This window comes from Ictalurus furcatus, chromosome 23, assembly GCF_023375685.1.
Source record: "Ictalurus furcatus strain D&B chromosome 23, Billie_1.0, whole genome shotgun sequence".
NCBI lineage: Eukaryota > Metazoa > Chordata > Actinopteri > Siluriformes > Ictaluridae > Ictalurus > Ictalurus furcatus.
Window position 1 is genome coordinate 1,064,430 of NC_071277.1, and position 14,760 is coordinate 1,079,189.

The 14,760-nt window shown below is 38.5% G+C and overlaps 2 protein-coding genes across 9 annotated transcripts in view; one reads left to right on the plus strand and one right to left on the minus strand.

The window, feature by feature from the left end:
* The window catches only part of ankha (ANKH inorganic pyrophosphate transport regulator a), a 32,904-nt gene extending 29,660 nt beyond the window's left edge, over positions 1-3,244 (plus strand). The window contains exon 13 of the mRNA XM_053611857.1: positions 2,377-3,244. The gene's annotated coding sequence lies outside the window, so the exon portion shown is untranslated. The remainder of the gene's footprint in view (positions 1-2,376) is intronic.
* LOC128599849 (fibrous sheath CABYR-binding protein) overlaps positions 1-14,760 on the minus strand; it is a 32,676-nt gene that overhangs the window by 9,875 nt on the left and 8,041 nt on the right. For 2 of the 8 annotated variants that reach the window (XM_053611849.1, XM_053611850.1), the window contains 6 exons: positions 14,333-14,418; positions 13,796-13,911; positions 11,569-11,712; positions 10,115-10,246; positions 8,482-8,751; positions 3,267-6,912 (listed from right to left, as the gene is read on the minus strand). In XM_053611849.1, coding sequence (XP_053467824.1) covers positions 6,718-6,912; positions 8,482-8,751; positions 10,115-10,246; positions 11,569-11,712; positions 13,796-13,911; positions 14,333-14,418 — 943 coding nt within the window. In that variant the 3' untranslated portion in view covers positions 3,267-6,717. Of the gene's footprint in view, positions 1-780; positions 865-3,266; positions 7,734-8,481; positions 8,752-10,114; positions 10,516-11,568; positions 11,713-13,795; positions 13,912-14,332; positions 14,419-14,760 lie in introns of those variants that run through there. The other 6 variants (XR_008384478.1, XR_008384479.1, XM_053611851.1 and 3 more) reach the window with 6 other exon arrangements.

The following is a 14,760-nucleotide window of genomic DNA, read 5'->3' on the forward strand; positions in this document are numbered from 1 at the left end:
ACAACATCCGCCTTTCGGAGGGGCGGAGTCAGATCCCAGACCTCAACCCAATAGAGATGCTACGGAATGACTTGAAGAGAGCCGTACACGAGACGTCCAAAGAATATGACCGAGCTAAAGCAGTTCTGCAGGAAGAATGGGCTAAAACTCCTCCTGAACCATGTGCAGGTCTGATCCACAGCTACAGGAAGCGCCTGGTTGAGGTTATTGCTGCCGGGGGGGTCAACCAGTTATTAATTCTAAGGGTCCACTTACTTTTCCACTGCCATTTTGAATGTTGAATGAGTGTGTTCAATAAAGACATGAGGGATCAGAATTTATTTTTTGTTATTATATTAGACACATTATATTTGTCAATACCCCTGACTTAGATGAAGATCAGATCACATTTTATGACAAATTTATGCAGAAATCCATGAAATTCCAAAAGGTTCACATACTTTTTCTTGCCACTGTGCACCTTAAATGGTACACCAGTCCATCACAGGGCAACACGTACACACACACACACACTACTAGCCAGCTAGGCAGTCCAAATACTGGGGTTTTTGGGTGGAATCCCACATGCACATGGAGAGAACATTTGAAACTGCACAGGCTCGCGACCCTGTAGCAGTGAGGCAGCCGTGCTACCAGCTGCACCACCATGCCGCCGTATAAATATTACGAAAAACAATGCTTTCAACAATAACGAAACTAATTTTTTAACCCAATGTGACCACCCTTTACCTGTTAAAACAGCTCTCAGAAACTTGCGAGGAAATCAACTGCTACGTCATTCCAGGCGTCTTGGGGAGTTTGCCGCGAGCATTGTGCAAACTTTGCCTGGATCTCTTGCTTCTGTCCCTGCAGGATCCAGGCAGCCTGAAAGATGTGTATAGCTAAGAACGCTCATGCATTACGTAATGAGATTTATTTATTTTATTTTTTAAACAGATAAAGTACTTTTTTTTTTTTTTTTTGTAAGTGTTTTGAAAATGTAAAATTTGCTGTTTTTATACTGACCCACCGGTGCAGATGACAAATTTCTAAGACAAAATGTCTTAAATGTGGTTTATGTCCTCTTACATTACATAGATCAACTTCCTGTATAACTTCACAACTGAATCACATGGCTGAATGTTTACTTTAGTTAGGTTTTATGTTTCAAATGTAATACTCTCGCTGTTTTTTTTTTTTTAACTTTAATAACTTGTGCATATATTCTCAGCTTTTTGCAATATACACGATCAGCCATAACCTTAAATTAAATCATTAGATATGCAACCCCAAGTCTGAAAAAGTTGGGACAGTATGGAAAACGCTAATAATAACAGAGGAGTGATTTTAAATGTACTTTGACTTTTATTTAAACAAAAAAAAACAAAAAACAAGGTATTTGATATTTTACCGAATCAACTGCATAGTTCTTTTTTTTTGAAGGTGAACATTTATTTTGAAATTGATGCATGCTATGCGTTCCAAAAAAGTTGGGACAGGGGCAATTTAGGCCTAACAGCGATGTGACCGTTTGAAATAAAATGGTGATAGTTCTCCGGGCCAAAGAGGAAAAGGACCATCCAAGCTGTTATCAGCGTCGGGTCCAAAAGCCAGCATCTGTCATGGTATGTGGGCGTGTCAGTGCCCATGGCATGGGTAACCGTGAGGGCACCATTAATGCAGAATGTTTGGAGCAACATATGCTGCCATCCAGAGCAGGGCAATGCCAACCCACATTCTGTCTGGATTATAAGTGCATGGCCTGCAGCCAAAGTAAGGCAACGAAAACCCCGTACAGTTTTCCAGCTGAAGAAGTGCATAATGGATGAATGTGGGAAAACTCTCCCTGCTAAACTTGACCAACTGGTGTCTTCACACCCTAAACGCTTAAGTGTTATTAAAAAGAAAGGTGATATTACACAGTGGTAAGCAGTCAAGTGTCCCCACTTTTTTGGAGTGTGTTACAGTCATCAGATTTCAATGAGTGTATATTTTCAAAAATAAATTAAATTCAAAGTACAACATCAGATAATGTGTTAGTGTGTTTTCAGTACAGTGCAGGGTAAGTTCCTTTTTTTATTTTTTTTTTCTTTTCCCTCCCCATTTTCCATACGGTCCCAACTTTTTCAGAATTGGGGTTGTATTAGGCAGATGTGAAGTCTGTTCTCGAAGTGTTGGAAGCAGGAAAAATGGGCAAGCGTAAGGATTTGAACAACTTTCACAAGGGCCAAATTGTGATGGCTAGACGACTGGGTCAGAGCATCTCCAAGTCTTGTGGGGTGTTCTGAGTACGCAGTGGTTAATACCTACCAAAGGTAATCCAAGGAAGGACAACCAGTAAACCAGCAACAGGGTCATGGGCACCCGAGGCTCACTGATGCTTGTTTGATTTCACAGAAGAGCTACTATAGCACAAATTGCTGAAAAAGGCTAACGCTGGCTATGATCGAAAGGTGTCAGACTACAGTGTGTCGCGGTTTGCTGCGTATGGGGTCGTGTAGCCGCAGACCGGTCCGAGTGCCCATGCTGACTCCTGTCCACTGCCGAAAGCACCTACAACCGTGACCTGAAGCAAGCCGTGCACAGAAGATACCCTTGCAATTGGATGGATCTAGTTTCTTACTTTTACTAAAACCTGCCATTATCGGGGGTGTATAGACTTTTTATACCCACTGTACAAAATATTAAGCAGGATGGCTGATCGCTGTACATCTTATAGCGCTGAACTATTACTCACACGGTCAGGGCTCAAACCCTGTAGTGTAAAAACTGTTTATAACTGAACAGTTACAGGGAAATTCAGTATTGACAGGAGCCCAGAGCATACTGCTTATTTTTGAGGCATTTGTAGTGGAAAAGGTCCGTAAACTGTACACTTGCTTTAACTGCCAACGTCAGGGTAGAGCAAACTGGTCAGTAGAATTTAAATTGTATATACAGTATGTACAGATTTTATATTTTTTTTTTTTCATTTGAACTGTCATTAGATGCACCTTTAACAAGCACCTTCTTTCACTTTAAAGGGATCATTTCATTTGTTGAACATGGCTACAGTCAAACAGTGGTGCTAGATATTTCTGAACACTCGGATGGAGATGCTTCTATTTTAGCGTGTACTCTCCCTCGTAGTATCGACGTGCAGATATTAGCAGTGCTTGAAACGTTCACCAAATGTCGCCGTCGTATTTTCATAGTTCACACAATACACAGTTCCATCAAAGGTGGGGCCAGTGAGTAGCTGCATGTTTATTTTTGCATCATCTATATGAACAAGTTATTTTAATAACAAAGTTACCTACGGACTTTTATTCCACTGTCACTATGCTGTTTGTCAAATACAAATTTGCCTAAAGGTCTGTTCGTTTGTGTTTAACTGTTCATTATATTATTATATTAACTTAATGTAAACATTACTCATAAAATATTTATTTATATTTCCACAAGCAAAAAGAGCTAGTCAACGTCACAAAAAACACCTATTCAACAGTGCTCCTTTCCATTTTCTGCACAATACTGAACCAGACGAATAAGGATAACCATAAATAAAAATTTGTTGAATCTTCTTTCCTGAAGCAGAAAACGTGCCTGATGATAAACAATTAGGACGGGGGTGGGCATTGTATGCAAGACTGACATCTTACATCAGATTTCATTACATTAGCTATACATTACAAAGTAGTAATACTACAACATTTTGGCAGCAGTTTGAGACAAACAACAAAATTATTACATAACTTAAGAAAGAAAGAAACTACAGAACTAAAACCGCATTAAGTAGTGACCGAACAGTCAGGTTTCCTTCATTATCTAAACAGCTATGGAACGAATTCCACCAACTGCATCTTTCAAATTAAAAATAAGGAGCGAGAGAAGCATGTTTCTATGAAGTGGGCTGATGGAATAAATGGCTGGGGTGGTAACTGAACAACAGTGTAGTCCATTTTCCCCCCACAGTTCAGTTTAAAGCACACTGGAGCCAGAGGAAAATAAATAAGTGCTCCACAGCCCTTGATTACACATTTGAGGTTTGTTTTTTTTGGAGCCAGAACAGAACAAATTGAGGAATGGCTGCTATCCTTGTGGTCTGAGGGGAACGACTGCTGTTGTCTGTGCAAAACAACATTTACAAATGTAATTAAGGTTTTCCCCTAAAATATCTGGCACTATAGCCTTAAAACCCCCCACTTCCAACCTGTGTTATGATGAATAACAAAATATCTTTCAATAAGTTCAATTCTGTTATTTAACAAGTGTCTTTGGGTGGGTGACAAATCAAATTAAACCATCACAGAGTGTGTTAGTAAGGTGTTGGTGTACATTTTACAAATTTCAGGAACTGTACTGGAGGGATGAACACCACTCCCAACACACACACACACACACCACTCAAATCTCCCACAGGTTTCGATCTGGTGACTGTGAAGGCCATAGCATGAGATCACACCATACCACCTCATCACACCATTCAATGAGCCCTCATGCTGTATTGATGAGTCCTACTGGAGGAGACCATTCCCACCAGGATAGAAATGCTTCATCAGAGGTGAGGATGGCTTTGTTTTGATTTCTAGTGATGCTTTGCACTAAGGGTATAAGTGGGGCCAACCAATGCCAGCATAACAGCCCCTACCCTGCAACCGTGGACCAGGTTTTTGTGTCACCTGTCTCTATGTATAACTATAAATCTGTTAAATCTCAATCGCCCTCTGTCTGAATGTGATACTGCTTAAAAAAATTCTCTCTTTCCTGGCTTAACATCAAATATGGAGTTTTGATCAAGGACATGCATCAAAAAGAGCACAACAGACTATTTCAGGGGTGTGACATGTGGATGAGTTCATGAAGCTGAATTTTATGTCTCAAAGAAAACTGTCAGCTTGTGTCAGTTAGCAATATTGTTCATGACTGCACACCTGTACAGTGGATATAAAAAGTCTACACACCCCTGTTAAAAATGGCAGGTTTTTGTGATGTAAAAAAATGAAACTAAGTTCAATCATGTCAGAACCTTTTCTCACTTTTATTGTGGAATTGAAACCTATAAATATCAAGTGACAAACACCCAGAAATATTTTTTTGTGGAAAAACAGAAAGAAAAAAAAAAAACAACAACTTCCAATACCCAGGTTGTGTAAACGCACACCCTTTTATAAGTGGGAATGTGGCAGTGTTTAGTGACTGATTACCCCCAAATAAAGTAAAGCTGCTCCTATAGGATTTTCCTGATGTCTTGTTAACATCCAGAAACCTGGTCAGGGAGGCTGACTACTGCCTACAGCAACATTAAAAGTATTGTAGAAATTTCTGGCAAGGACTTGTTGCACCCAACATGTAACAGTAATCTCCCAAATTCTTCATAGCTCTGGGCTATGGGGTAGGGCGGCAAGACAGAAGACGTTAACCAAAAAATAAATAAATAAATAATACATCTTATCTCCCAAAACCATGTGGAATAATGTGTCATGATCTGATGAGACCAAAGTCTAACTTAGGGTTAGGGGCATAATACCAAAAGTTATTTTTGGCACATAAAAAACAAAACAAAACAAAACAAAAAAACCACCACCACAACCATCCCCATGGGGAAGCATGGTGGTGGCAGCATCATATTTTGGGGCTGGTTTCCTTTAGTTGGAACTGGGGCTTTAATCAGGGTGGAGGGAATAATGAATAGCTACAAATACCAGTAAATTTTGGCACAAAACCTTAAGGCTTCTGCTAAAACACTTAAGATGAAGAGGAATGTCACCTCTCAGAATGACAACGACCTGAAGCAAACCTCTAGATCAACAAAGGAACGGCTTCACCAAAACAAGTTCAAGGTTTTGGAATGGCCCAGCCAGAGTCCAGATTCTAAATCCAATCAAAAATCTGTGTGGTGGCCTGAAGAGCGCTGTGCACAGGAGACGCCCAGACAGTGTGACCGGTAGAATGCTTTTTGCAAGGAAAAAGGCAGAATATTCCTAAGTCAAGATGTGCCAAACTGATTGACTCTGACCCAAAAAGATTTAATTCTGTGATAAAATCTAAAGGTGCTTCGACTAAGTATTAGTTTAGGGGTGTGCACACTTATGCAACCGGATTTTTCCCACCGAAAATGACTCAATGTTTTCCACCTTAATGAATAGGTTAAAATTTCACAATAAAGGTAGAAAAGGTTCTGGACGTGACGCATCTTGGTTTCATTTATTTTCGTCACAAAAACCTGCCTTTTTAACAGGGGTGTGTAGACTTTTTATATCCACTGGAACTGTAAGAAGTTTTAAAACAGTTTTTAGTAAACACCTGTACAGTATTTTTTGTGACAATCATGCGTAACTCCATTCTAAACATTGCAATTGTATGAATTAAGAAGTGATGAATTAACAACTGTAAACTCGTTGTAATACGAAATCTAAACAAAACAACAACAAAAAAAAGTCAAAGAATTGCACAAAAAAACCTGAGTGCTTTTGTTAGTGTTGTTAGCTTCAGCCAAACAGCTAACAACTTTAACCAAACACAAGTCAATTTTAGACAGAGACATTATTTTCTAATAATTAGTCATTCACCTTAACTCCGTTCGTCCAATCACCTTCCAGAAATCCAGTTAATATCCAGTGACTTCCCAGATATATTAATAATTACTTGTGAAGGCAGTGCACGGTGATGTCATAGTTTCACTCTCAATTTTCTTCCTCCAATCGCTTACAGAAATCCTGATAATGACCGATCAGGTGAGGTCAGGACACAATGATGTTACACTCTGTATTGTGTCGGCTTCCTAATAGGGACGTTGTAATGGCGGTCATCCTCTGTGATGATACACACACAGGGCCAGTCCTGTTTATGGTCGTCAGGGTAGTGCGTTACAAATTCCTCCGTGTCAGTCTTGTAGAGCCTGAAGGTTTGAATCGTGTGCTGTAAGGCATAGCCGAGCAGAAACATCTCCACCTGCAAGAGTGCCAATACCGATTACGTTTTACAATGTTTCTATACGTTAGACACATGCTTCACCACATTAGAACATTAGACACGGGTATTTAAAACAGGTGCTGTTGTGAACAGGGTCTGAAATTAACTTTTTCCTCCACCTGCCACAGGGGCTGGTTATTTATTTATTTATTTATTTACTTACTTATTTATTTATTTATTAACCTGCCACTCAGAATTTCTAACAGCCACCTCACAAAAAAAGAAAAAAGTTGATTTGTTTGCGTCTCTTTGTGCTTTCAGTTGCCTCCCGTAGAAGCGAGAGTGAGAGAGTGTAGAAATTAAAACTACTGGAAAGCAAAAGTAAAAGATAAAGAATGAAGCACCCTTTGAGTGTTCCTGCCTCCAGCTTCCTGAACCTGGGAAGTGCACACATCTGCACATGCATTCATTACATTTAAATAACTTTCAAACACTCATATCCAATCATGCAGAAGAAGAATATGCTGATAACGGTTTTCACAAGTCGTTAGGCGAGAGTTCTTTTATGAACGCAACATAGGATTAGCGATTTGCACACTTCCGGGTTTTTACTTTTTCTTCGCTTCCACTTTCAAAGTGACGTTTAATGTTTGTACAGCCAATAGTAATCACGGACATTGAGGGAGGAACGGGTACAACTGAATTACGCAAGTTTAGATATCTATTTCTGGAAGAAAATGTACCCTCCTCCAAAGTGGCGGATGACCAGACGATTTTACACGCCACTGCCGACAATTCACCTGCATGTGGCGGGTGTTAATTTCATACCCTGGTTGTGAAGACTGATGGCATCATGAATTCTGCAAAAAGTATCAGGAGATTTCAGCTCAAAACATGGTTGCCTGTACCAAAAAGTTTGGATTAGAATTTTTAACATGATAAAACAAACATACTTCCAAATCAACACCAAATTGGTTAAAGAAACACAAAATCAACCTGAACTGTGCTAAAAACATGTGGCCGAACTGAAGAATCGACGTCCACATGCACAAACCAAAACATATAAAAGAGCTAAAAATGTTTTACAGATCACGTGGACCTAGATCTTTCTACAACGGTTTCTAATAGTGTTAGACATGACAGGCTACTTGGTGCTGTTCATTTCTCTAGGGCAGGTGTCACAAAATATAAACTGTAAATGCTTTTTTTTTTTTACAGATGACACATGTCATCTGTCATAAAAACATAAATAAAAAAAAACTTGCATTTGTAATTGTAGTTGAGGAAGGATTTGCTGTTAGCAGATGGCAAATCATAAATTCATTATCTAGCCATGACACTAAAATATAGATTACATTCAGAATTAGCAGCTCTCATCTGCCAGGCAGTGCTAAATTAAAAAAAACACCTACAGCCTGGACAGATATTTCTATTCCAGGTGACTGGAACAGCAATCTGTTCACCTATACCCATGCTACATGTGCTGCTAGTGCACATACTCCCCCCCCCCCCAAAAAAAGGATATTTTCAGGATCCTGCTACGCTTCAAGTGTTGCCTCTGTTCATAAAGCTGTGTGTAGCAATTTATATAAGGTCAGATTGTGTCACCTGTTCTAGGCCGCCACTGAAGCCAACTTGGCTCAGGTGATTGCTGAAGAACATTCTGGGGTTTTCAGACGTGTCACGGGCAAACAGTAGCCAACAGAAGACAGGCACTTCGTGTTCTGCCTGCATTTTGCTATGAAGCTCCACTGCCTTAACCAGCATGAGGAACTTCAGCACCTCCAGAAGAGCATACTCTTCTTCTCCACCCTGAAACACCTGATCACACACGGCCTGCTTATCCTCCAAGCTCTCTGACTCGACTGCTGCCTGCCACTGGGAACACACACACAGCCAGACACACATACACAATCAGAAGATATTACATAATATGATGTACAGTCGTGTGAAAAAATAAGTACACCCCATGGATATTATTGTTGTTTTTTGACATATTTGGACAAGCAAACATTTGATCCTCTTTGAAACAGTGCCTATTAATAAAGTTGATCCACAATCAAATGACACACAAAACTGACTTTTTGTAGTAATTTTCACAATTTAAATTAGCAAAAAAACAGATCGGTCACATGGAAAAGTAAGTACACCCCTACATTTAACACACCTTCAAATTCATAAAATTAGAATCAGGTGTTAAAGATTGTGTGTCAGTGATTAGAACCTGCTTAGGGAGTGCAGGTGGAACCGGTCTTATTTATACTCCTGTTATATCTCGTGTCTGGTGTTCCCTTTGTTATTGAGGTGTGTGGTGTCATCATGCCAAGATGAGTGTATATTAGAGATGCACCGATGTCTCGGCCGATAAAGAATATTTTTCCCCGCTATCGGCCGATAGTTTAAAAACATCCGATGATCAGGGCAGATTATATCCTGTCAATCAAAAGACGGCAGGAAAACACGTTGAATTTGTGCTGTGTGTGAAGATGAGGTCTCTTGTGTGGAATGATGACAAAACTGCAGTTTGTAAGCTCTGTAATCTCTGCACTGATAAAATTTTTACACTGAGACTGAGCAGCAGTGAAGCAGGAGATCAAAGCGCCAGTACACCGTTAAAAGATTTAAATGAAGAGGAGTTGACAAAAAAAGTAGTATATATTATATTATATATATATATATTGCACAGAAAAATATATTTGTAGAGTACTATGTTTCATATGCAGTTAATGTTAATGAGTTAATATCATCAAAAAAAGGTTTATATTAGGTCTATAGATTACCACTTTGATGTTCATTGATGAAGTAGAAATGCTTTTGTTTGTGGTGAGTGAATGTGAGACTAACAGGAGGGGTTTTTTTTAATTCAGTCAATGTTAATATGAATTAATAACATTCAATAAGTTAAGAAATCTTACTTTAATCTTCAGAATTTTTTATTTAATTATTAATTGTGGAATTAATTATTATTAATTTAAAAGAAGGTATAAAAGGCAGAACTATCGGTATCGGCCGACATCACTCTGAATAATCGGTTATCGGTATCGGCTGAGAAATGTAGGATCAGTGCATCTCTAGTGTATATTGATATAGATGTTCATATAACACTAAACTTGCTATAAATGCTACAACTGCATTAAAAAAATAAACAATGAATAAACGAATGTATTGTTTTGCAGACTAAATATAAAAGTATTAGCAAACACAATTTATTTTCAGAAGGAAAAGGTGTTAAGTGATTTACTCTTTTCTGCAGGAGCTCCAGATAGTGTTTAAGTTTCTCCACAGCATCCTCATCCTCTCCTGCTTTGACACACTGAGGGGGGAACGCCCACATACCTATCAAATGCTCCTGAGCTTCAATTTTTTCTGGCAACTTCAAAATGGATAAAAACAGAAGTGAATTAGTATTTCATGACCAGCACAATACCAGGGTCAGATTTCTGAACAGTTAGGAACAATGAGGGCACTGCCCATATGCACAATGGTGAGGATGATGAAGGCAAGGAGGTGCCCAAACAGAACTGTACACTTTAGCTGATTCACAGCAAGCCGTTTGGAAGGGTTACATGAAAGAACCTCTTCTGAAGTCAAAATCGTTTGCCCATGCACACCATCATCAAGTCTGGTTAAAGAAAATATTTCCTGCATACAAGGAAAATATGGTGGTGGATTGCTATTGGGTCCAGAGGCACATGTAAGAAGGAATTTTGCTAGTACCAACATTCTGTAGCTCAAAATCTGATTGCCTCTCCCAGGAGGCAAAGTTGGATCTTTCAACAAGGTGAGGACCCCAAACAAACATCCAAATCAACACATAAATGGTTAGCAGATCACAAAATCAGTGTTCTAAGAAATCATTTTAGCCTCTGGGTTTCAATCATATTAATGTTATGTAGTCCAAAGTAATGAAGGCAATCCACATATGCACACCTAAGAACAGAACAGTTTGAAATTCCTCTTCATAGAAGAAGACCAAAGATCCTGTACCACTGCCTCCAATCTTGATAGACATTTCAAAAGCAAATGTTTTAAAAATGCACTACTTAAAAAAAAAAAAAAAAAAACTAAGATTTGAAAATATATATCCATACACCACCATATATCTAAATACAAATTATTACTCATTGTATGAGTTATCCATTTAATAATTTTTTTTTTTTTTTGCACATGCAGGATGCCAATAATTCAAACCAAGATGCTATAACGATATTTACAATGAGACACCATAGGCACACTTTATAAAACATTCAGATTACTTCATACTTATATATATATATATATATATATATATATATATATATATATATATATAAAAAATATATATATATATATATATATATATATATATATATATATATATATATATATATATATATATATATGGTAATCTGAATGCATTAAATATGAATATGGTACTTCACTGCAAATCTCATCACAATCTCAGCTTGAAACAAAAAAAATGTCAGATCTAGTTCACTGATTTAAATCACATGCATTGAGTGCGTTGTCACTAAGCACTGTTTTGTTAGACATCTGGATCTGATATTCTTTTTTTTTTTCTTTTATATCGACTTAGGGGTTTTGCTTCATGCATGCTGACTGGCCTGACAATGACAATATGATCCATTGTTTAGTATCTCAGTGGTGCGATTCCTAATAATTAAGAAGCTATGGACTGAATTTATGAGCTCTTACCGATGTGAAATCTTCCTCCAGTAGCCAGGCTGGTGTGTGCGTTGTAGTGGCCAGCACCTGATACAGTGTAGCTCTCAGAGAGCAGTAGTTGTCCCCCCTTACTCTCCTCAGCGCAGTAAAACTACAAGATATCTCAGAGTAGCCCTGCAAAATGATTTTAAATAATAAAATAATAGAAACACAAATTATTATTATTATTTTTTAATCTAAGGCGTAACTGTACACTAGGAATAAAGTATCTCTGTAACTCTATGGGATATGCCTGTTTTCAACAATTCAACGACTCAGAGCTAATCTTTACTGTAGAATCTTCTATCTTTAACATAGAATAAGCATGTTAAGCAGATGTATAGTTTTCAGTTCGGAGTATGCAGAAGGTTTCATTGAAACCTAACTCAACTTTTATTGCCAAGATTTTTTTTTTTGAATCAGCAATGGCATGCCTTCCTATTCAACTATTCCCCTGCTGTTTGGTTCAGAGGAGCAGCATGCCCGGTATGCACATTTACATGCATAGGACAGAGGGATTTACAAAGGCTGATCAGTTGCTTATTTCATGTGCGCAAGGTCTCTTGGGAAAGCCTATTAAATATGTAGTACTTGTTCCACTGGATTGTGACTCTTGAGTTAGTGTGTGTGATGTTTTGGGTCTTGCTTTGTGGTGTTTGGTGTTCAGGACATTTGTGCTGCAACAAACTGGGCCTCGCCTCATTCTAACAAGCACGCTCATGTGCTTGTGACATTCTGCGTTCATGATGAGCTTCTCTGGATATAAAGCAGTCAGCATATCCCATCGCGATATCAAAACAAATGTAACAACCATAATAGAACATGGTTCTATGACCGCATGAGTAAGGCATCTGACCGGACCACCCTCCTACGTAAAGCAAGTAAGAGGTGTGCTTATTTTGAACAAGGTAATGCTGGTACATCTTCTGCTTCGCTGTGCAAGCAAAGTGCCTCAGGCTTTGTTTTTTTGTTGTTGCTGTTGCAATAGGATCTATTAACTGGCGCATTTGCAGAAGCAAAAAGTGCACACATACATGTAAGATATAATTAGCCTGATATATTAAAAATTTTCTTGCTGTTTCATAAGCAGGAAAACCACTTACCACATTAATCAACATGAACCACAAGCTTCAGCATTAATACACCATATTACGGCTGCACAGTTAATCGAATACTGATCTTGATTACGATTTTGACTTCCCACGATTACATGAACATGATCGACTGCGATACTGAAGTTTAAAGTTCGTCCTCTGCTCATAGAAACTCTGCCGCACATCAATTCACACGCTTCCTAAACTTACAGCCAATCACCATAGAGTGGCGCAGGGATGACGTCATTTAGTAATGCCAAAACCTGGAAATGAGTTAGCATTTTAGCGCTCGCACTGCGGGCTTCGCTGCGCGCTCCAGCACTTGCACGAGGGGAAATCATGACACTAACAACTTGCTAAATGGGACTACAGAGGTTGTCGGGGACATTAAATGTCATCACACCAAACAGGTAAAAAACTTTGCAGATAAACTGGTTCACAACCTCCTCCCCCCCCCCAAAAAAAAAATCGATGAAAATTCACCCACAGAGTAAATCCGTATTATGGAAAATGTTTTGCATCAAGTTCGGAAAAGTTGTCGGAAGCTTGGTGATCGTGACGAAGTCGCGTGACTGTGGCGTAGTTCGTTTATAGCATACGGTTAGCTGTTTATTTCTGGCGATTGTATTTAGGCTTCAAACTTCATAAAAGTCGTGTTCATTTGTGAAAATTATCTTGATGGACAAAACGTGTTAGTATTGTACACTTTTGTTGATCACAGAGCTTATTTTTTGCAATAATCCAAAAGCCTATGTGAAAATCCTATTGGGTTTTTGCGAGGGAACAAGTGTGATACTAACTTCCGGGTTCCGGTACAAAATCCCTGCACCACTGTATTGGGTGATTTGGCTGTGTTTAAATCTTACTAGGGGACAAGAGTCCCTGTTTTAAAGCCTCAATCATACCTTCAAATCAATGTTTTCTATTACAATTATAATATATTGTTCGATGGACATCTAAGGCCCTGCTACTGTTCTGAAAGACTGAAAGCTCTGAAGTTCATTTTGGCTGTCTCTCAGAAATTATGCTAGCACCTAGTTGGTGGTAGTGTTCTTTCCTATAATGTTCCTGTAATTACACTGCAGAAGCAGCACATCTGCCATCCTTTCACAACTTTCACTCACCTTTCTGATGAGATTACTCTTGGCTGTATTTCCCTTCCACTCTCTCTCACTGTAGGCCAAAATGTCAACAGGAGCGGCTAAGCTGCACTTCTCCACTCCAGGGACTGAAAGAAGAGCTACATTACCTAAAAACACTCATTTAAACACTCAAGCTTTTGTTAAGATATTTGGCTCTAACAGTCCATGTAGAAACCTTTTCTGTACACTACTCATTACGTTTCTGTAGAAATGTATTTTATGATTATATAAAGTGGCAGGAGGTAGGCAGGAGTCATTTATAGACAAATATTTTACTTCACGAATTTGCGGTGCTGTGAATCTCCCTTCCAAATCTTTCATGTGCAGTGTGAAAAGATGACCCTATGAAAGTTTTAAAGAAATGCCAGAAGGTATGGAAGTATGCAAGGTCTGTCTCGAAACAAATTTTTTTTCAAGTTTTCAGGTTGTAATTATAATAACGTAGAATTCAAGGACACTGTTCTGCTTCCTACCACTTTATGAAAACACTCAGTTAGGTAGATCAAAGATGATTAATACTTGTAAACTCCAGGATTGGCATCAGTTTCATTTCTTTGGCCTGCTCTTGTTCAATCTCATCGTGTGCCCGGTAGAGGTCTTCACTGCTGCGGAAAAAAAAAAAGTAAGGCAAAACACAAATGTAAGTGGCAGCCTGGGAAAACCCTTAACATGATGACATTTTAACATTTTATACTATTGATAGTTTTGAAAACTAAAACTAAGATTTTGCTAACTAAAATATACGTTTCCCTGCTGCACATATCTCAAACACAAATTGCAGCATTTTAAAGTCTGTTTGAAAGTGAAAAGGGAGAAAACTGCATTTAATAAAGACATTGTAAGAAAGATTATTAGTAAATAAAAACTTTTTTAATATAGTACAGTATACTATCAACTTAAAGATACACTGAAAGTATCTAACTCTCTATACAACCCGAAGCTCTGTT